This window comes from Ochotona princeps, chromosome 2, assembly GCF_030435755.1.
Source record: "Ochotona princeps isolate mOchPri1 chromosome 2, mOchPri1.hap1, whole genome shotgun sequence".
Taxonomy (NCBI): domain Eukaryota; kingdom Metazoa; phylum Chordata; class Mammalia; order Lagomorpha; family Ochotonidae; genus Ochotona; species Ochotona princeps.
Window position 1 is genome coordinate 93,277,096 of NC_080833.1, and position 22,438 is coordinate 93,299,533.

The 22,438-nt window shown below is 44.2% G+C and overlaps 1 protein-coding gene across 1 annotated transcript in view; it reads left to right on the forward strand.

Moving 5' to 3' along the window:
* AHCYL1 (adenosylhomocysteinase like 1) overlaps positions 1–22,438 on the forward strand; it is a 47,214-nt gene that overhangs the window by 18,893 nt on the left and 5,883 nt on the right. Inside the window, exons 2-11 of the mRNA XM_058660019.1 lie at positions 13,382–13,493; positions 15,738–15,881; positions 16,858–16,958; positions 17,372–17,474; positions 19,010–19,104; positions 19,668–19,774; positions 20,589–20,705; positions 20,990–21,053; positions 21,719–21,807; positions 22,162–22,232. Of these exons, the coding sequence (XP_058516002.1) occupies positions 13,382–13,493; positions 15,738–15,881; positions 16,858–16,958; positions 17,372–17,474; positions 19,010–19,104; positions 19,668–19,774; positions 20,589–20,705; positions 20,990–21,053; positions 21,719–21,807; positions 22,162–22,232 (1,003 nt within the window). The remainder of the gene's footprint in view (positions 1–13,381; positions 13,494–15,737; positions 15,882–16,857; positions 16,959–17,371; positions 17,475–19,009; positions 19,105–19,667; positions 19,775–20,588; positions 20,706–20,989; positions 21,054–21,718; positions 21,808–22,161; positions 22,233–22,438) is intronic.

Sequence of the window (22,438 nt, forward strand, 5' to 3'; positions counted from 1 at the left end):
TTATACTTAACAATAATGTTGGTCTTTGCATTTTGAAACAGTTTTATGTTATAGAATAAATTAAGTAAGTAGATATCGTTATTAGAAAATAAAGTTTTGACATGAGAAAAGAGATACAAGTTAGAAAATTAAGGTTTTTTTTTAAGAAGTTAGTAAAACTTAAAGTAGAAATATCAGTACAAACTTAGGTGTTAAACACAATGATTTTTTTTTCTCTCTATGTAAAAAAGCTAAAAGTAAAGACCCCTCTAAAAGCAGTTAGGACACACTTGGTACTCAGATAATAATTTCTAAATCCATGACCCATTGAAAGATTTAAGGGCTTATTTGAGACGTGACTGATACCATTTGGAGAAAAGAAAGAATAAGGTTTACCTGGTACGTGTTTTGTTATAAAACTGGGAAGAAGAACCTGCCTTGGGCGCCGCAGGTTAGGATTCCAGGCGAGTATCCCGTCCAGCGCAGGTTTAAATCGCTACTGCTGCACTTGTGATTCAGCTCCGTGCTAACCCACCTGGGAAAGCAGCAAAGGAAGGCCTAAGTTCTTGGGCTCCTGCTCTGGTCTGGGAGACCTGGATTAAATTCTAAATTCCTGGTTTCCACCTTGCCCACCCTGGCCGCTTGGAGAATGAACTGGGCATCTTTTCTTTGACTCTCCCTCTAACCCTGCCTTTCAGATAAATAAAGCTTTATTTTTTTTTTAAGATTTATTTATTTTTATTACAAAGTCAGATATACAGAGAGGAGGAGAGATAGAGAGGAAGGTCTTCCATCCAATGATTCATTCCCCAAGTGAGCGCATTGGCCGGTGCTGTGCCGATCCGGAGCCAGGAGCCAGGAACCTCCTCCAGGTCTCACATGCAGGTGCAGGGTCCCAAAGCATTTGGGCCATCCTCGACTGCTTTCCCAGGCCACAAGCAGGGAGCTGGATGGGAAGTGGAGCTGCCGGGATTAGAACCGGCGCACATATGGGATCCTGGCGCGTTCAAGGCGAGGACTTTAGCTGCTAGGCCCAGCTTTAATTTTTGTTGTTGTTGTTTTTTATTCTAAAATGGAATCTTGTCAGAAGGATGGAGGAGTCAACTTGAAGGCAATTCCACTTACCAGGCTTGGGTTAGTTTGAGCATTTGTGTACTGAATGTGTAATTGAGTGTGACATATTGAGTAAAAATATGAATGCCAGACTATAAAGAGAGTGTGATAATGCTTATATTTATGAAAAATTGCAGCTAAAAAATGTGGACAGAATAGTAGAAAAACATGGTTATGATGTTATAACTGCCCTTCCCTAGTAGAATTGGTTCAGGGAAGGATTAGTCACAGACGATAAAGTCAGTAGGGAACAAGATACTCAGATAACAATGTGTGGCACCTAACAGAACAATCTTTACTTGCGAAAGACAAAATGTACCTTTCAAAGGGAGGGGTTGCTGGTCTCACTTTAACCGCAGATGCATAACCAGCATCAGTAATAGTGGAACCACGGGATGTCATGGGCCTCCCAGATTGAAGTATACCGTGTCACCTGTGAATCAACCCCACTGAAGTTTTAATCTCTTTATATTCACATTAAACTTCCAAGTTACAGGCAAGAAACCATCAGAGAAGTTCAGAGTGTGGGAGGTTTTATAAGACAGTTGATTTGGATTCCCAAGGAAAGTTGCTGAGGGAGAGGGGAGTGGTAATACAAAGCACAAGGACTGCTCTCCAGCAGAGAGCCTAGGGGAAGCCAACAGTCAGAGGCGTGTTGTGGACTTTGGTTCCCTCTGGAGTTGAAAGGGTGGGGGAGGCTGTTGGATCCACAGCTATAAGAAATGTTCTTGAGAAGGTTGGGTGGCATTTGAATATAATCTAGATATTGATGGTATAAAATTATTGTTGATTTTTTAAAGGATTTATTTTATTTTTATCAGAAAGTCAGATATACAGAGAGGAGGAGAGCCAGAGAGGAAGATCTTCCATCCAGTGGTTTATTCCCCAAGTGGCCACATTGGCCGCAGCTGAGCCAATCTGAAGCCAGGAACCTCTTCCAGGTCTCAGACACATGTGCAGGGTCCCCAGGCCCTGAGTGCTTTTCCAGGTCACAAACAGGGAGCTAGATGGGAATCGGGGCCACTGGATTAGAACCAGCACCTATGTGGGATCCCAGCATGTGCAAGGCTAGGACTTTAGCCACTAGGCTACTATGCCGGGCCCTGTTGATATTCTTCGATGTGGTAATGTCAGTGAGGTGCTATAGGAGAAAAACTTCATTCTCAGAAGACACATGCTGAAAAATTAGGGAAATTTCATTGTTTGCAGACTTTTTTTTTTCTTGTAGGACCATGTGAAAGTATGTTTGTGTGTTTGTATATACAATAAAAGAAACCTAGTATGGGCAATGGGAAGATTCAGTCTAGGTGGAAAGTACGTAAGTCTTCATTGTACTGTTTTTGGTTTTGTTTTTGTTTTTTGTTAAGTGTTCTGTGTTGAAAATGACTGGAACAAAGTTGGGAAAATAAGTAGAAAGTACAACAGTGATAACAGTGAGGGGAGATCTTAAACAACAAAGACCAAAACCTAGACTCAGTGACAATTCAGTGTTGGAAGAAACTAAGGCTAGCTGGCACGTTTCTGTAGAATACAGGTATGTGATGTAGTTTTCCTCATAGAGGTCTTCCACATCTTTAGTAAGGCTTATTCCCAGGTGTTTCATTTTCTTTGTTATTTTGAAGAATACCATGCTGGTTGGTTCTTCTTCAGCTTTGGACTTATTTGTGTACACTATGGCTGTTGATTTTTGTTCATTTATGAAGACTTCAAAAAGTGGAGAAACATACCATGTTTCTGGATGGGCAAAGTCAATATTATCGGAATGTCCATATTACCAAAAGCAATATATACATTCAACATGATTCCAGCCAAAACACCAAGATCATTCTTCATAGAGCTGGAAAAAATGATACAAAGGTTCATCTGAAAACACACACACAAAAATAGCCAGAACCATCCTAAAGAATAAGAACCTAATTAGAGGGATTCCACACCTTCAGACGTATTACTGGGCGGTAGTTACCAAAATAGCCTGGTACTGGCACAGAAATAAAGAAGACCAGTGGAGTAGAATAGAAACATCAGAAGGGAACCCACACGTGTACAGCCATCTAATCTTCTACAGGAAAACAGAAAACAGTCCAGGGGGGAAAAGGAAGGTCTCTTCAGTAAATACTGTTTGGACAATTGGTTAATAGCCTGCAGAAATAAGAAGCAAGACCCACACCTTTCACCATACACAAAAATCAAATCTAAATGGATAAAAGACTGAAACCTACATCCAGAAACCATCAAACTTTTAGGAGAAAAAGTTGGAAACACTCTGCAAGATATAGGTGTAGGCAGACTTCTTAGAAAAATCATCAAAATCAAAGGAAGTCAAGACCAAAATAAACAAATGGAACTACATTAAGCTAAAAAGCTTTTGTACAACAAAGGAAACAATCAAGAAAGTAAAAAAGCAACCAACAGAATGGGAGAAGATCTTTGCACACTCCACAGGAGACAAGGGGCTAATTTCCTAAATATACAAAGAACTCCGGAACAACCATAACAACAAAATAAACAAACCAATCAAGAAATGGGCAGTCACGTTTCAAAGGAACAAATCCAAATGGCTAATAGGTATGTGAAAATAATGCTCAAACTCCCTGGCAATAAGGGAAATTCAAATAAAAACATCACTGAGATACCATTTACCTCCAGTAAGCTTGGCCCACACACAGAAAATTACTGACACCATCTGCTGGCGAGGATGCGAGGATGAGGGAACCCTGCTCCACTGCTGGTGGGGTTGCAGGCTGGTATAACCACTATGGAAATCAGTATGGAAAATACTCAGGCAACTGAAGATCCACCTAACCATATGGCCCAACAATACCATTTCTGGGAATATATACAAAAGACCCTGCTACATGAGAAACCAACATGCAACCCTATGTTCATAGCACAATCAATAGTTGCAAAAACATGGAAGCAACCGAACCTAAGTGCCCATCAAGAGGACTGGATGATGAAACTGTGGTTCATTGGGCCTGGCATGGTGGCCTAGCAGCTAAAGTCCTTGTATTAAAAGCGTCAGGATCCCATATGGGCACCGGTTCTAAACCTGGCTGCCCCACTTCCCATCCAATTCCCTGCTTGTGGCCTGGGAAAGCAGTCGAGGGACCTTGGGACCCTGCACCTGCATGTGAGACCTGGAAGAAGTTCCTGGATCCTGGCTTTGGATTGGCTCAGCACCGGCCATTGCACTCACTTGGGGAGTGAATCATCGGACAGAAGATCTTCCTCTCTGTCTCTCCTCCTCTCTGTATATCTGACTTTATGATTAAAAAAAAAAAAAGAGAGAGAGTACTTAAAAAAATAGAAAAAAAGAAACTGTGGATCATCTATTCTATGGACTACACTCAGCTATTAATAAAAATGAAATACATTTGTTTGTGAACAAATGGGCACAACTGGAGACCATTATGCTAAGGGAAATGAGCCAATCCCAAAAGGTCAGATATCATATGTTTGCCTTAATATAAGATACTATGATATCAACTCTAAAAATTGTACCTGTGAGTCTTATCTTACTGCACTTTGTAGTTGTTTGTACCACACGTAATAAAATCTTATGATGTGACCTGTAATGTAATCTTGTGATCACTTGAGATTGTCAGTGTCCTTTTTATCAGTGTTATTACTGCTATCTATGGATAATGGTGATCTAGTCCTTATTCTACTCCCTTTAGAGCCACACGGGTCATGTGCTAACATTTATTTCTACAGGAAGATGTTGGACTCTGTTTTGTACCACCCTAGTTTCACATCAATACCTTTGTTACAAGTTTGATAGCATCATAGAGATGAAGATCCACTTTTTTCTTTCTCTTAACCTGTGGTGCACTGTACCTAAGGGGGATGTATGATGGAAATGCAGTGGAAATAAACTATGTCCATAGGTAGAAACCGAGAGAAGTATGTCCCCTTGCATGCAGTGTGAGGATGGACTCACAGAGAAATGGCAGTCTCCTGCATTGTTGGGAGACACCTGAAGTGGCAGCATGATGGACTTGTAAAAATTCACAAAAGACTCTGTTGTAAACTGGAGGGGAGAACAGGAGAGTGTGAGGGGAGACCACAGTGCCTATTAAACTGTGTCATAAAATAAAGAATAAAAATTAATAGTAAAATAAAAATAAATTTAAAAAAAGAATATGGGTAGTGGGATTTTAGTGAGGGAAGCATGGTCAGGACGGGTCTGGTGAGGAAACAAGCAGGCGTTGAAGCAGTTAGGGGATGTGTGTCATATTCTGTTGTAGTAAACTGTTTTTTTTTTTTTTTTTTTTCAGGATTAGAATGCCCTTCTCTGTCCAGATTAGTGAATTTTCCTGATTTTATTTGGCATTTGGAGTCCTGGATCACTCTTGACCAGGGTACTTTGGGAGGTGCATGTTTTGCCTCATGAAAAGAGAGGGAGTAATTGATAAGGGTGAAGCCAATCCTTTTTTTTTCTTTTTTTTTAATTTATTTGGATGATGTTTACATAGTTGATCAGGGTTGGAAGGGTCAAAGGTCAGAGGAAAATGGGCAGGATCATTGTTTACACATTTTCTTCTTTCTGTATCTGGGAGAGGGGAGTATGCAGTGGGAGAGACCACGCCCAGCCTCCCCAGTACCTGATGTCATCCCAAGATCCCAGTTGTGGAATGTGTTCTGAGGGTTCCACTCAGGCACTTTCAGTAGTTCTGAGATGGTGTTGATATTACCGCCCCAAGGATGAGGGAATCCTCCCAAGGTGAATTAGTTGACATAGTCCACCTCAGGCGTCTCCATTTATTCGCCCAGAAGTTTGGTGTCAAGTTCACTGACAAGTGTCAAGTTGATCAATTTGTTCTGTCCTTCTTCCTCTGCAAAGCAGTGGGTGCTGCAGCCCAGCCTAACCCCGCCCACCACACACCTGGGCCTCACGTACACCAGGGGGAGCTGAAACCCAGTCAGAGCAACCCCCAGTAGCCTCCACTGGACTGGCCCCCAACCCTGGTTTCTGTGCCTGCCAGCATGTGAAGTGGACTGATCCAGTCTGTCCTACATCCCATTCAACTCTCGTACACATCATTGGGCATTGAAGCCTAACTCAGTCCAACTGACTCCACCCTATAGCCCACACTCGTGCCAGTGGGTGCCACCGCCTGTCTAGCCAGGCCCGCCTCCCCCAGTCCTGGTTCTCATGTTCACCTGTGAGAGTTGCAGCCCATCAGAAAGTCTCACTTTCTTCCCAATGGACCCACTCTGTGCTCCAGATCTTGCACACTCCAGGTGGTTCTGCAGTCTAGCTCGACAGGACTTGCCCCCAGTCCCAGAACTTGCCAACTGATGCTGTGGCAAAGCCCAACCAGCCTGCCTTATTCTGGCTCATGCCTGTACCAGTAGATACAATCAGTTAACCCAGCCTGGCTCTCCCCCTAACCCAAATCACATGCAGGCTAACAGGTGTTGTAGCCCTGCCCCGCTTTGTCTGCTCCCAGTCCCACTTCATGCTCACCAGCAGGAGCAGTATCCCAGCAGGGGACTCCCCACTACCCACTACTCCCCTACCAGGCTCTCACCTCCTCCCATCTCATGTGTGTTGGTGAGTACTCTGATCCAGTCTGGTATGGGCCATCTCATTTGCCAATGGGTGCTGTAGCCTGGCCCAGCCTGGTCTGTCCCCATTCCAGCTTGTGCTGGTGGGTGCTGCTGCCCAACCCAGCACAGTCAGCCTCCAGTTGGTAAAGCCGATCTTTGGAAATATCTTCTCAAGCTGTTTCTTGTTTAAAGTGACTCATTAGCATGGTAAGAGGACTTGCCTTACCCCTTCCTCCAGTATTTGCAAAAACTTGATTATATTCTCATTTTGAAGGGGGCATTTTTTCAGTTGTGGACTTGGAGAACAGGGGTGTGTCTATATGTATGTGTGGGTGTCATGCATGTGCAGACCTGGGTGTAGTATATCCTTTTTTTTTTTAAGAGATTTTTACTACAAAGTCAGATATACAGAGGAGAGACAGAGAGGAAGATCTTCCGTCCGATGATTCACTCCCCAGGTGAGCACAATGGCCAGTGCTGTGCCTATCCGAACCCAGGAACCTGGAACCTCTTCCAGGTCTCCCACGCGGGTGCAGGGTCCCAAAGCATTGGGCCTTCCTCGACTGCTTTCCCAGGCCACAAGCAGGGAGCTGGATGGGAAGTGGAGCTGCCGGGATTAGAACTGACGCCCATATGGGATCCCAGGGCGTTCAAGGCGAGGACTTTAGCCGCTAGGCCACGCTGCCGGGCCCCTGTTACTGTTGAGATACAGGAAAGGGTGGAGGGAGGGAGGGAGATGTGTGCTATCATTAGTCAGCCTGTTTACCCCCACCCTCCCAAAAACTCAGATCCTGTCTGGGGAGAGTGAGAACTGCAGAAACTTGAGACCAGGGAGGAGAGGAGGGTGCAGCCAAGGAGCTTGTGTGTCTTGATGACTGTTTCTTTGGATTCATCTAAGTAAGTGTCAAGGTGTTGCTGTTGCCGAAGCTGGCTGTGATGTCCCCTTCCTTTCCTGTGGAACAGGAGTGGGGTTAGAGCAGATAGAATCTACAGAAGGAAGGAACAAATTAGCCGGATTGTGTGTGAAAGAAGCAATTAGAAAAGAGATAGGAATCCTGAAAGAGATTCTAGCATATTATTGTAGTAACTTCCCTTATTAAAATTTCTAGTTTCTGATAATCACTATTCCCCCCATTGTTAGGTAGTAACTCAGAAGTATGTTGAACACAGCTTATTATTTTTTTTTAATTATTGGAGAGATGATTAGATAAAGAAAAAGATCCCATCATCCCCAATGCCCACAACAGCTGAGTGTGTGCCAAAGCTGGGAGCCAGGAATGGAACGCAATTCAAGTGTTCCCTTTGAGTGTCAGGAACCTGCTGCCTTAAGCCGCCATTGTTGCCTCGCAGGGTCTGCACTTGCAGGGAGCTGGCTAGAGTCTGGAGCCAGAGCTGTTGGGGAGGATTTATGTACAGATTTGAAAGGATCATGTGGAAGATCTACAGCACTCAACAGATATCTGGCAAATGTGTGGATTAATAGGATGCACTGTGAAGATTGTCCTAATCACCACCCCCTTAGGATCCTGAGGGGATCTTCGTGGCTTTCAATTCTGGTACTAGAGCTAGAACACAAAATGGGATGTGACTTAGGAAGCAACATGGGAATGTATAGGCCATGTGTTTGTGGAAGCAGTTTCCACTGGTTAAACATCTATCAGTTTCAGTTAAACTAGTAACACAATTTCTGTTCTCTCAAGGCTTTTAACTTTATTGGATTGCCTGTTAATGCTTTGTTCTTTTAAGTTCTATACAACAGTTCTTTCAGCTCACTCTGTCACTAGACAAAAGCCACCAGACTTCCAATAAGATGGACTGTAGTCCAAAGTGTTTATTCAGTAGTTTTTCTTTACCATTCTCAGTTTCCAAAGGAAAAAGTCAGCCATCTTATCTACTAAGCTGTTTGAAGAAGTGCTTTTAAAATAGCTAGTTCAACTGGCCTGATATTTAATTGGGTTTGTAAGACATGGTAAATAGACTTCTGTATTTGGATGTGCTATTTGAAGAGTGGGTCAGTCTGACCTTTAGCCTTTCTCGGATGTGCTGGGAATGAACACTAGTGTGCTTGTTTAGTTGAGGGTATGGCTGTTCATGGGGTGGTGTATGCACAAGCACACAATGGTTCTTTACAATAAGATTTTTTTTACTTTAAGATGCTTTTTGTACTTCAACCACCTAGTTATCTCCTCTCGCCTCACTTCCCCATCCTACAGTGTATTTAGGTCTAGTATTCCTTGTCAGTCTGGATTTGTAGGAATACTGATGCTTGCTGACCTTCACGTACAACATAAAAGCAGGCAGTGCTCCTAGAGATACTTCACCAAGGGAAAAACAGAGCTGCTAGCTGTGAAAGCAGCCAGCGGAGCCAAGTGGCCGAGCAGCTATGGTCTACAGCAGCAGTGGCGGTACTGTGCTTGGGCTGGGAGACAAGGCTAGGTTATCAGCTGTCTGTGTGAGAAGTCAAAGAGCTGCACGCATAGGTAGTTCCCCATCCATGTCGCTGCTCGGGTTAACATTCTGCCTGTTTAAAATAAAGACCATGGTGATTATTTGAGAGTTGGATTGGTAGGGGCATGGCACCGGTTAGTCAGCTACATGTAACACAGCCTAAAATATTTTTAGATGGGAAAGATTTTGCTAATTTTTAGGCACCTGATGAGCTTTATTATGAGGAGAGATTATAACAATTAATTCAGATCTTAGGTTACTCAGGAGACATATTTCTGTCTGGCCACAGCTTGCTCGTATGCTTCTCCCTTTCTCTCTCTCATTCTCTCTTTCTCTTATCTAACAAACTGTAAATGTTATTACAGTTCCTCCCTTCACTTCCCATAGGCGGTGTCTGGGAACATGCCCGGAACCTTCTGAAGGAAAGATGAGCAGAGCAGGGACTTCTGACAGCCATGAGAGCAGAGTAGCTTCCAAACAGACTGCCAAGGCCAGCAGCTGGGCAGCTGGTGGAGGGAGGGCAGATTCTGGGCTGCGTATAAAGCTCTGAATGGTGTCTTGACCGTGCAGGTTGTGTTGAAAATCATGACCTGGGTAGTGCTTGAATCCCTTCAGTAATTGTTTGCCAGCTGCAAAAGGCATCTCAGTGTACAGTGGGAAGTCCTGTTCGAAGGGCAAATGCTAGCATGTAGTCACTTCACTCAGTTGGGTTATTTGTCTGTTTTTTGAAAGGTAGTTGTATTTTAGATATTTAAGATATTGAAAATTAAGTTTCAGGCCTGGCACAGTAGCCTAGTACCTAAAGTTTTCGGCTTGCATGCACCAGGATGTCATATGGGTGCTGGTTCTAATCCTGGTGGCCCCGCTTCCCTTCCAGCTCCCTGTTTGTGGCCTGGGAAAGCAGTCTAGGACGGCCCAGAGCCTTGGGACACTTCACCCACATGGGAGATCCAGAGGAGGCTCCTGGCTCCTGGCTTTAGATAGGCTCAGCTCTGGCTGTTGCAGCCACTTGCAGAGTGAATCAGTGGACAGAATATCTTTCTATCTGTCCTTCTCCCTGCAAATCTGGCTTTCCCACACACAAAAAAATAAATATGTATATATTTTTAATTAAGTTACACCCTCAAACTTAAAAGACTACTTTGGAAGCACAAAATGCATTTGAGTTCTGGTGTGTATGGTTTGGTATTATCTGTTTATCTCTGAAGCTTGATCGGACCATACAGAAAGGAGTTTGAAAGTTTCCCATATTCTGCAGGAATGTAGTAGATGCCTTCTTAGGAGTGTGAGCCTGGGCCAGATGTCAGGGATTTGTAACCCCACCCCCTTGCTTCCCTGCCTTCAGGGTCTGTTGTTAGACTTATAAAGGCTGTGGACCCTGCCCTTCCTTAACTTGGAGTAGCCTGAAGAATACATGCTTCCCCCCAACCCTTGGATGTTGAATCAAGCCAAGTTTTTAATAGAAGTATACCCAAGTTTATCTCAGGTCTGCTGTGACCAATACTAAATGGCTCTTGGTGTAAACCATACTAGATGGAAGAGTGAGAGCACAGATCTGTGTTCTCTTGATGACTGCTTCATTACCTGTATTCTAAGTCTTCAGTCTGCTCTTATCAGCTGCCTGTGATGAGGTTGAACTATGAATGTGTGTGTGTATGTGGCTAAAGATTTATTTATTTTTATTTGAAAGGTCATGTTAGGAGAGCCAGATCTTTCATTTACTGGTTCACCCCCGCCCCCAAATGACCACAACAGCCAGAGCTGAGCTAATGTAAAGCCAGCTTTTTCTGGGTCTCCCACATGGGTGCAGGGCCATCTTCCCGTTGTTTTCCTAGGCCATTAGAAGAGATCTAGAAATGGAGTATCCAGGACTTGAACAGACCAGGTGCCCATGTGGGATGTAGGTGTCCCAGGCAGAGGCCTTCTATGCTACAGTGCTGCTGCCAGCCCTAGGCCCGGCCTTCTTTCCTTCCTTCTTTCCTTCCTTCTTTCCTTCCTTCCTTCCTTCCTTCCTTCCTTTCTTCCTTCCTTCCTTCCTTTCTCTCTCTTTTTAATATTGAAAGAGATGGAGGGTCGAGGTATGGAGGAAAGTGGATGGGACAAATGTTTCCATTTTTTTTCTCCTGTGACCACAGCTGTTGGGGGCGGCAGGTGAGGGGATGCAACTCCTTGCTGTCAGCACGTGGGGATTGGGAGCAGTCATTTGATGACACCTTAGAGAACCTGATGTGGGAAAGAATGTTCCGAGGATGACATTTGAGTGGTTTTGATAGTTCTGAGATGTCTTCAGCTTCATTCCCATATCTGTTGGCTGATTAAGTCCACCTTAGTGCATCCACAGGCCCAGGAACGTTCTGCACAGCTTGTCCAGAAGAGTGATCCAACCTGTTTTGTTTTCCATCCTCTGACTAGACACTTGACATCATCTGCTGGTCTAGATGAACTACCTGTCATGTCTCCCATGTGTATCTGGGCATGCTGTTCACCTCACAGTTAGCACCTGAGGAGGGCCAGTCTCGAAACATGTACTCCAAGGTTGAGTCAGTATATTGTGATTTTTCCTGTGGGCAGGGTTTGGGTCCAGTCATTTAGTTGGGGAGTGCCCTAAGAAACCTTGTCTGGGGTGACCTCAGACTTGACTCATGTGTGCCAGCTGGTACAGGGTGAGGTTGAATCTGTCACCTATATCAGCCAGTGCACATAGTGGTAGATGCTGCTGCCTAGTCAGTTTCACTGTGGCCTCTTCTCTCACATGAACTAATGGGTCCTTTGGCCTAGCCAGGGCAACCCCCAGTAACTTCCACCAGCCCCCCAACCCAAGTTCTAGTTAATTTAATTCAAGGGAGTTTTTAATACAGTTTACCAAGTTATTATTTCTCTCTTTCTCACAAATTAGACCCAAATATCTAGAGTTTGAGTGTGTGTGTGTGTGTGTGTGTGTGTGTGTGTGTTTGAATTTCTCATTTATTAGTGCTTTTGATATTTAAATTCTTCATTAGGTACAGAAAGTTCTAGAGATACTAAATTGGCTGTGTAAAGTATGGACATACTGTTGGGCTCTAAAAATTGGCACCCTGGTGCCTATCACATATTTCTAGACATCTCTTCAGAATTCTTTCAAAGAGCAAGAACTTTGTCAGCTTTAGCCTAAGACTGTACTACAGGAGGATATTCTGGAGGGAAAAAAGCTGCCATGAAGTTATATCGTTTCTTTTTCCTTTTTTTTTTAAAGATATATTTATTTTTGTTGGAAAGGCAGATCAGATTTACAGAGAGGAGAGAAAGATCTTCCTTCTGCTGGTTCACTCCCCAAGTCGTCACAAAGGCCAGAGTTGAGCCAATCCAAAACCAGGATCTAGGAGCTTCTTCTGGGTCTCCATGTGGGTGCAGGATTCCAAGGCTTTGGTACATTCTCCACTGCTTTTCTGGGCCATAATCAGGGAGCTGGAAGGGAAGTGGAGCAGCCAGGACATGGTCCAGCACCCGGTGGAATCCCAGCATTCACAAGGTGAGGATTTTGCCACTGAGCCAGATTCCAGTTATATCTTAGTTAAGTCAACCATGCTCCACTGAAATCCTGCTGAAATAACTGGGGCAGGAGGAGCTGGGGAGTTGCGTTGCCCTCATCCTTGATAGGCTATGTGCTGCGTAACATTGGCTTTTAAGAAAGACCGTGTAAAGCCTTTAAAAGCAGTAGAGGATGGCGCACAATCTTGGGACTGTGTACCTGTGTGGGAGACCCATAGGAGGTTCCTGACTCGTAGCACCAGTCACCTTTTCTCCTGCCGTTGCATCCACTTGGAGAGTGAATCAGCAGATGGAAGATCCTTCTCTATATATATCTGCTTTTTTTTTTAAGATTTATTTTATTTTTATTGGAAAGTCAGATATACAGAGAGGAGATACAGAGACGAAGATCTTCCCTCCGATGATTCATTCCCCAAGTGACTGCAACAGCCGGTGCTGAGCCAATCCAAAGTCAGAATCCAGGAACTTCTTCCAGGTCTCTCAAGCAGGTGCAGGGTCCCAAGGCTTTGGACCATCCTCTATTGCTTTCCCAGGCCACAAGCAGGGAGCTGGATGGGAAGTAGAGCTGCCGGGTTTAGAACCGGCGCCCATATGGGATCCTGGCGCGTTCAAGACAAGGACTTTAGCCACTAGGCCCCGCCGCCGGGCCCTATATATCTGCTTTTACAGTAGAAATAAATAAATCTGTTTTTTTTTTTTAAAGTATAGCGTTTCATAGGCTCCCGTTGTTACAAGTTTTCAACTCTTTGTCTTTCTATAGCAAATCCAGTTTGCTGATGACATGCAGGAGTTCACCAAGTTCCCTACCAAGACTGGCCGAAGGTCTCTGTCTCGCTCCATCTCACAGTCCTCCACTGACAGCTACAGTTCAGGTAGGTGTGGGCTTCCCATCTTCTGGGATCACTTCTGCCTATTCCATAGCCAGTGCTTTTGTCCTGTGTGTGAAAGCACCTCATGTCAGGGACTCCCAGGTGTGGAAAGCTATTGATCAGTGGTTGAGTGATGGTTATTCCTGATGTCAGCTTAAGTCTTTCTTTCCCTGATCATCTCGGTGTGTGGTCTGTGAGCAGTGCCCAGTTGGTAGTGCTGGGCCAATTCCCATTCCCACACTGATGCCATCCACATTTCAGAACAAGAGAATCAATGGTGTTTGGCTGACAGAACTGGCCTTGAAAAGGAAATGTATAAAGCAACTTGATTTCCTGGTTAGAAATACACCCTGCCACCTATCTGTCTTATCTGCCAAGTGGCCTGCCAAATGGCATGAGTTGTAGCAATAAATATTAATGTTTTGCCTTCTTTTATTTACTTGGTTACTATTTATGCTGAAGTATTCCTTTCTGCTAATCTGTGTTCTGGGAAAGATTGAAACCATGATAAACAAGGAGACCTCAGCCCTGCTTCGTCTTGTTAGTTCCCCTTCATATCTTGCTTATCTGTAAGTAACATCTTTCTGGCTTGAACTGTGCCTTTCACATTCATACAGGGGATGTTAGAAAATGAACATGGAAGATGATAAATAACTTTGGGAACAGAGTGCAGGAGGAAACATTAGGGGCATCTAGTCCAACCCCTTACTGTTCAACTGAAAGTTGTTGTTACCTAAGAGGCTTGCCCAGGGTCCCAGATTGCTATTCATGTTAGCAAAGAGATTGAAGAACTGGGCCTGAGGTATGAGGAATGTTAAAGACAGGAACACACAGTGTTTCTGTTCCTCTTGGTAACAAGGTATAGACCAAATAGGCAGACAAGGCAGTAATTGTATAGAGTTATTATTCAATACCAAAATCTACAGATGTATGGATGCACTGTGATCATCAGTGTGCAAGAAACAGCTCCAAACAGAATGGCCATCGTAAACTACAAGGTGTCTTAGAGTGAAAGATAAAAGAGGTTTGGGTGGTAGGCAGGCTAATTGGAGCTCAGAAAGAAGGAAGGTTCATTTTGAAGGTTAAGCTAGAAGAGGAAGAAAAATGTGGTAAGTCAAAAAGACTGCAAAGAAGTCTTCAAAATTATAGTGGCCATGTCACAAGGACCTGTGGGAGCGTTGAAGAAAGCTTAATGGTGTACTTCCATGCTCCCAGAAAAGACAACCCTTAGTGGTCTCCTATATGAACTTAGCAGGAGTCCATGAGAGACTGGCAGAAACAGTGGTGATGAAAGGACTCAATTCAGAGAGGAAAGTTATTTTTGAGAGGTGAGGCACAGATGTTGTTTATCTTCTTGCATATCTCTCTGAAGGATGTTTTTAATTTTTTCTAGTAAAGATTTGTTTATTTTGTATTGGAAGGGCAGATATACAGAGAGGAGGAGAGACAGGAAGATCTTCCACAGGGCTGCCAGAATATGAACCGGTGTCCGTATGGGATCCCGGCACATGCAAGGAAAGGAACTTTAGCCACTAGGGTACCATGCTGGGTCTGGATGTTTTTTATTCTTATGGAAAGCTGCTTTTTTTAAAGTTGAATGCTTAGACTTCCCCAGGGCTGGCAATAGGAGCAGAGCTGCTTGCCTTCGGTATCATGTCTTCCCTTCTCTATGTTCCATGATGTGAAATCTGTGTGTTCATCTGATCACTTTCATGTTTTCAGCACTTCTCAGATGGGGTCCCCTGGCCCAAACTACCTGCAGTGCCTGCAAATTTGTTAGAAATGCTAATTCAGGGGAAACTGTAGGGCCCAGAAGTCTGTGGTAACAAACCTTCCAAGTGATTGTGAAAGGTGTTTAAGTTGAAGAACCAGTGATCTGTAGAAACAGCATTTCCTTTCTCCCCTGCAGACTTTGCTCTCCAGCTTTTTGCCAGTTCTGGTTCCAGTTCAGATTGGAACCAAGTTGACGCTGTTGTCTAGGCTCCCTTGGGTGGTACAGGATTAGGACCAATGGATCAGCGTGGCTCCTTAGACAGTAATGGCAAAGTAGCATTAGGGTAGATAAAAGAACTGCAGCACTAAAAGATGCACCAGTTTCTTCATACTTTCTTCAGTCCCTAGAGGAGCAGAAGTGAGAGTGACTGAAAAGGTACCATCAGACTGATTACTTAACTTGGGAGGACTGCCCCCTGTGGAGTTGGGGCCATTGAGCATTTCTAGCCTCACTTCTTTCTTTCCTGGCTCCAGCTGCATCCTACACAGACAGCTCTGATGATGAGGTTTCCCCACGGGAGAAACAGCAGACCAACTCGAAGGGCAGCAGCAACTTCTGTGTGAAGAACATCAAGCAGGCGGAATTCGGACGCCGAGAGATTGAGATTGCGGAGCAAGGTAAAGCAAGGCGGTGGGCGTAGGAGCAGAAGTACCGTCTGTCTTCACCTCCCCCCTTCCCAGCCGCTGGTCCTCAGAATCTGCAGACAGCTGAAGGCTTGAATGCCAGCCTGAAAGCACCCTGGGAAAAGACATCCAGAAACACTCCCTCTGTGTGGAGCTTGAATCTCTGGGCTCTTGTTCTTGTTCCTCCCTTCTTCCTATTCTCTGCATGTGGTAATTACACACAGAGTAGTTTGTTTCCTCCCTGGTGACAGCATATTCAGAAATCTACCCTGCAAGGTCAACAAGTTCCGGATCCCTACTGTTGTGGGGCCCAACTGTAGCTACAGTCACAGAGACCTAGATTCCCCAGAAGCACTGGCTGCTGTTGGCAGGGATTGAAGCTGAGGATGTGGTGGCCTGGTGTGGTCCCGAGCACCCCCTGCTGGAGCAGAGGGAAAGTCACATTCAGATGTGGACTTCTCACTCCCGCCCCATTCCTCATAGGATCGGTTTATGCTTTGACTGTTGCCACGTGGAAGGCATATTTTATGCTGAGAGGGAGTAGAGAGACCAAACAGATGGACAGGGGAGGGTAAAGTAGCACAGAAAAAAACTGAGGGTCGTGTCTCAAGTCTGATGGTTGTGTGTATGAGTCCGTTAGCCAGAGCCACAACCACTTTCCATTCCTCCCAGATGCATGGTGAGACTCGCTCTCTGTTTTGGTCACATGTGAGAGTTTGCTTCATTCTCCAGTCAGTTCCTTGCATGTAAAGCTGAAGGAGTAAAGGAAGAGAGACATTCTAAGTGGCACATGACACCTGTTCACTGGCACTGTGCTGCTGAAGCTGCCTGTCATGAGGGCATGCTTAGTGTTCTCTGCCTCATCTCACCCTATCTCAGCAGATCCAGAGCAGCCCTAGATGTTGCCGGGGCAGGAGCTGATGATGTTGCTAGAGTGCGGACCTAGCTCAAATCCTCTGTTCTTTCACAGACATGTCTGCTCTGATTTCACTCAGGAAACGTGCTCAGGGGGAGAAGCCCTTGGCTGGTGCTAAAATAGTGGGCTGTACGCACATCACGGCCCAGACAGCGGTGAGTTTCATAGAAGAGATGGCATTCAGCCTGATGGGGGAGGAAAGAAACCAATGTATTTGATTTACTTGCTTTTTCTTCCGCATCTAGCCAACCTCAGAAGGTTATTAGGTAGGACCTTCCTGTTACAGAATAAGGAGGTTTTCTAACTGTCTAAGTAAAGCAATTTTTAGAAAACTAACTTACGAAAGATCTAGATTGGCAAAAATCTGATTATAAAAATGCTGTTCGGTAAATCTTGTTAAGGTAAATCTTCAGTACCATTATGTCACCTGACTGGGTCACCCTTCTGTAACTCTGATGTGTCCCTGGTTGCTGTAACGTTTTGGATACTGCTCTCCTAACTGAGGTTTGCTCCCCACCACTGCATAGCCCCCCTCTTCCTCACCCTGTCTTCCTGAACATCTACACAGGTGTTGATTGAGACGCTCTGTGCCTTGGGAGCTCAGTGCCGCTGGTCTGCTTGCAACATCTACTCAACTCAGAATGAAGTAGCTGCGGCCCTGGCAGAGGCTGGTAAGTTTGGCCAGTTTCACCAGCTTTGCTTCAAAATAATTACCTAAACATCAATTTTATGCATCAGAATTATCTCTATATGACATTCATGCTCTAGGGTTGTAGGATTGGGAGGAAAAGAAGAAAACAGGAAGACACCGGATAATAAAGGCTCTATACGTGTGATGCAATGTAGTCATTAGCAGTGGTCTTTTGAAAAGAACAGTATGATGTGAGGAAATGCCTGTTTTTGTTTTTAAGATTTATGTATTTATTTATTTATTTGAAAGTTAGAATTACAGAGAGGGAGAGATAGAGAGAGATTTCCATCCTGTGGTTCACTACCCAGGTGACTGCAACAGTCAAGGTTGGGCCAGGGTGAAGCCAGGAGCCAACAGCTTCTTCCAGGTCTTCCAGAGGGGTAGCAGGGATCCAAGCACTTACACCATCATCTGTTGCTTTTTTAGGCCACTAGCAGGGAGCTGGATCAGAAGTGGAGCAACCATAAACTGGCACTCATATGGGATGCCAACATCACAGGAGGTGGCTTTATGCACTGGGTCATAACTCTGGCCCCATATGCCCAGTTCTAATGTTAAGCTATATGTGCTATTAAGTATGAGCACCACTGAGCTCCTTTCACTGTGAGAGAACACTGGTAAGAAATGCCTCACTGGGCCTGGCGCAATGGCTAAATCCTCACCTTACAAGTGCTGGGATCCCATATGCCTTTCCAGTAAAAAATAAATAAATCATTTTTAAAAATACCTTACAGCTGGCTCATTAGATTATTTGGTATTTATTATTGCATTGAAAATGAATGGATTTAAGCAAAAGCTTTTTAAGTTGATGTACATTTGTTTTGAATACCTCCAGTTGTGCTAACATCCTCAGAAGGCAAGTTACAATACTTCTGTTTTTCTTGTTCTTTTCTAATAAGTATTTATTGCAGAAAATTTAGAAAGTTCAAAAAAGGGAAAAAAAAAGAACTGTAACCCACAAAGAAGATATTTGAGATTTTGCCTTTTTTTCTTGCTAAACAGTGATAAAATGAATCTTGGCATATACAGTTTTATAACATATGTGTAAGTTTTCAGAAGCAGCTCTTGATATCACTAAAACCTTTTATTAGCATCGTTTGCAGTACTCATTCCTGCATCCCTGGGACTGGACCTCGCCACTTTCCTAATGGTTGAGCGTTGAGTTGCATCGGGATGTTTGCTAATATAAATAAGCTCCAGTGAACAATTTCACATTGAGTTCCCCTCATCTTACCTCCGCCGTATACAGTTCTAAGTCTAGAACTGGCCCAAAGAGACTAACATTTTAAGGTTCTACAGTATTTTTTTTTTTTTTTAATAAAGGCCCTTCATTTCTTCAGGTATTCTATAAGTACAGGTTTTTTGATTGTTTTGTGGTGAGTTTGTTTGTTTTTGTTTTTTTTCCAAAATCTTCCTGACACCGCTTCTTTTTATCTCCCTCAGCATCTCAGAAGGTGACAGACTTGTAGGGCATTCAGCAAGGGAGGGATTGGCTGATTTATTCTGTTTCTCTAGGAGTCGCAGTGTTTGCTTGGAAAGGCGAGTCGGAAGATGACTTCTGGTGGTGCATTGACCGCTGCGTGAACATGGATGGGTGGCAGGCCAACATGGTAATGACGTATATCCATCCTACTCTTCTGACAACAGATGCATTTCCTTTCTTCCCCTCAAAGCATGGTACCCTAAATGTGTTCTGAGTGTTTGCTCTTAGGCACTGATGTTAAAGCATATATAACTGATACCTGTTCCAAATGGGTCTGAGTATTGAAAGGTGGGGGAAGGGTAAAACTAGCTGAACACATGGCTCAATACTGCAGAACAATCTAAAAGTCAGTGATGTGGTTCCATTGAAGTAGGATTCTGATTTCTTTCCTTCCTGGCCCAGCTCTCCCTTTTGCATTCAAAGGGGCTGTATTCCGAGACTCTAAACTGAAATATGAGTCTTTGTTAGGCTAATAGTCTTCACTGTAGCCTGGAACAAACCTAGGAATCCTTTTAACCATTTTATACCAACAAATTAACTGTATTCCCCTGTCTAAGCCTACTCTGAGACACTCCAAGGAGTGCTCTTGCAAACATACAGAGCGCTCTGACTAGTGCAGAAAATGGGTTCACAGTTCCCCCCAGCTCTAGCAGCCTGAATGCCCATAGAAGTCTTCTGGCTGTTCTGTAGATCCTGGATGATGGGGGAGACTTAACCCACTGGGTTTATAAGAAGTATCCAAACGTGTTTAAGAAGATCCGAGGCATTGTGGAAGAGAGCGTGACTGGTGTTCACAGGTAACAGATTCTGGAGTAGCTGCCCTTGTGTCCTTGCCTCAGCAAGTTGTTCTGGTGTTGGTTAGGCTGCCAGGGCTGTGTTTCAGGCTCATAATTAAACGGGAGTCTCTTAATTAGCAAACACTTTGGAGTTGATACTTTTGAAAAGTCAAGGTGACCCTAGAAGAGCTTATTTCAGGTTCTAGTTTATAACTTTCTCTCTACCATTTACTCCATTGTAGATTCTGAATGATTCTCAGCCAGTGTTTGTGGGGGGAGGTAGGGAGATTTAACGTAATTTGGAAAACTGTATTCAATATTAACATTTTATATATGAAATATGGAAAAATGCTCTTGTAAAACTATACATTATACACACTACAAAAAATATAACTGGGCCAAATATTCTTGGCTCATCTGAATAACTGAAAGTTAACTGAAAAAGTGATTCTCAGGAATGTCATTGTACACATTTGTCACATGCATACACACACACAGAGATTCATGTCAGAATCAATGATTATCAGAAGTAGGCAAGGGTTTTTAAAGATTGAGAGATGCTGATCTGAGAAAATAACATCGCAATTATGGAAAAGAAAATAAAGATCTTCATTGGGGAGACTTTGTTTTTCCTTCCCATAAATGGGTGGGAGGATAAGAGAAAGACAAGAAGTGAGGAGGGATGGTAAGGAGATCATCCTATTCACTGTTGTCCCCAGGCAGTAAGTAAGTCTAAGACAGCATGAATCTTACAGAGAATTAAATTGTTTCCCTGAGTTGTGTTGTACCAGCTAACTTGCATTTTGTTTGTTTTTGTGGCCTCTTCTCCCCATAGGCTATATCAGCTCTCCAAAGCTGGGAAGCTCTGTGTTCCAGCCATGAATGTCAACGATTCTGTTACCAAACAGAAGTTTGATAACTTGTACTGCTGCCGAGAATCCATTCTGGATGGGTAGGTTGACATACATGCATAGCGCAGTTAAAGGAAATACTTTGGGGTTGGGCCGCACAATTGGTCTGATACCACCATAGTTATGTCCTTGCTCCTCCATCGGCATTGAAAATTGGCTAGAGGGAAAAAAAAAAAAAGATTTACTGAAGAAGTACATTCCATCTAAGTTCAGCCAGCTCCCACCTAGAAGTTCTCCTGGGCATTGCCCTGCACTTTTCCCCTTGTGCAGGGGGACTGAGTTTGAGCTAATAATGTTTGAGTTGAGCCCTTGTCTGTTTCCACAGCCTGAAGAGGACCACAGATGTGATGTTTGGTGGGAAACAAGTGGTGGTGTGTGGCTATGGTGAGGTAAATAGCTGGGCCTCAGCATCTCTGTCTTTAGTTGGATTTAGTTGGATTTAGTAGAAATGGGGTGAAGAAGTCTGTTATTCAGGAGTCCATTGTTCACATTTATGATGGAGGCACACATGACTTTGAGTTTTCCAAGTTTGTCTTGTTCAGTAAGACAGCAACTTAACGCCTTCTGCCCTATCCCCGCCATTACAACAGCCTCATAAAAGACTTAAGTGAATGTGTAGACTTTGAGCCCTGCAAATGACATGCAGTGGGATAAAGGGTGAAAGTGGAGTATCTCCAAACCAGCTTATACAAAATTGTACTGACTTCAGCATGGACCAGTGAACATTTGTGAGCTGCTAGGCTGTCCTTGAGTAAATGCATAACTCAACTGACAGTCATAGAGTTTTTCAGGAACAAGAAATTACTCTTACTTGATCTTGTTTCTCTGATGAAAACACTTCTGTCCCAAGCTCCAGTCCTTGCTGCTAAATTACCTCCCTGAGATTCATGGCAGCGTAATCTGGGTCTCTTCTTGGGCTTGGTGCTCCCCTGCAGGGCCCTAACGGATCCTTGATGGTTTCAGAAAGGTTAATTCTCGTCTCCCACAGACCTTGTCCTGCCCAGTAGCCACACATTCGTGGCTCTGACATGGCATCCTTTGTTCTGTTCTGCAGGTGGGGAAGGGTTGCTGCGCCGCTCTCAAGGCCCTTGGAGCGATTGTCTACATCACAGAAATCGACCCCATCTGTGCCCTGCAGGCCTGGTAAGAGCAGAGTGGGGATAGTATTAGATTTGCTCCAGGTGCTTTATGTGACTTAGGGTTTGTGATTGATTATATGAATCCTTTTTCTTTCTACAGGATAAGAAGGCTAAGATTGCCCTGCTCCTTTTACTCTTATCCTGAGACCCTCCCAGAGCCTCTTGGCATGTCCGCTTCCTTAGGTGCCGGGTGGGATTCTTGGAGGCCAGTGCGTAGAGCTCAGCGCTGCCTGCCACTTGACACCCTGTGAGGCAGCTCTGCACCTGACTTCAGAATGGCTTTGCTGTTGTCTGTGTGGAGACTAACTTCTTCGCACTGCCTTCCTGCTCTGCTCATGGTGTTCCCCTTTTCTTTCAGCATGGATGGATTCAGGGTGGTGAAGCTAAATGAAGTCATCCGACAAGTTGACGTTGTAATAACTTGTACAGGTAGGTTTGTTGATGTCCGTGGAAGACTTTTAACTCATGAGCTAAATCTTAAAAGGGAGCTGATTGGGTCCTATGCAGTGGCTCAACTGTCTAATCCTCTGGCTGCCAATGCTGGCATCCCATATGGGCACCAATTTGTAACCCGGTTACTTCACTTCCCATCTAGCTCCCTGCTTATGGCCTGGGAAAACAAAGGAAGATGGCAC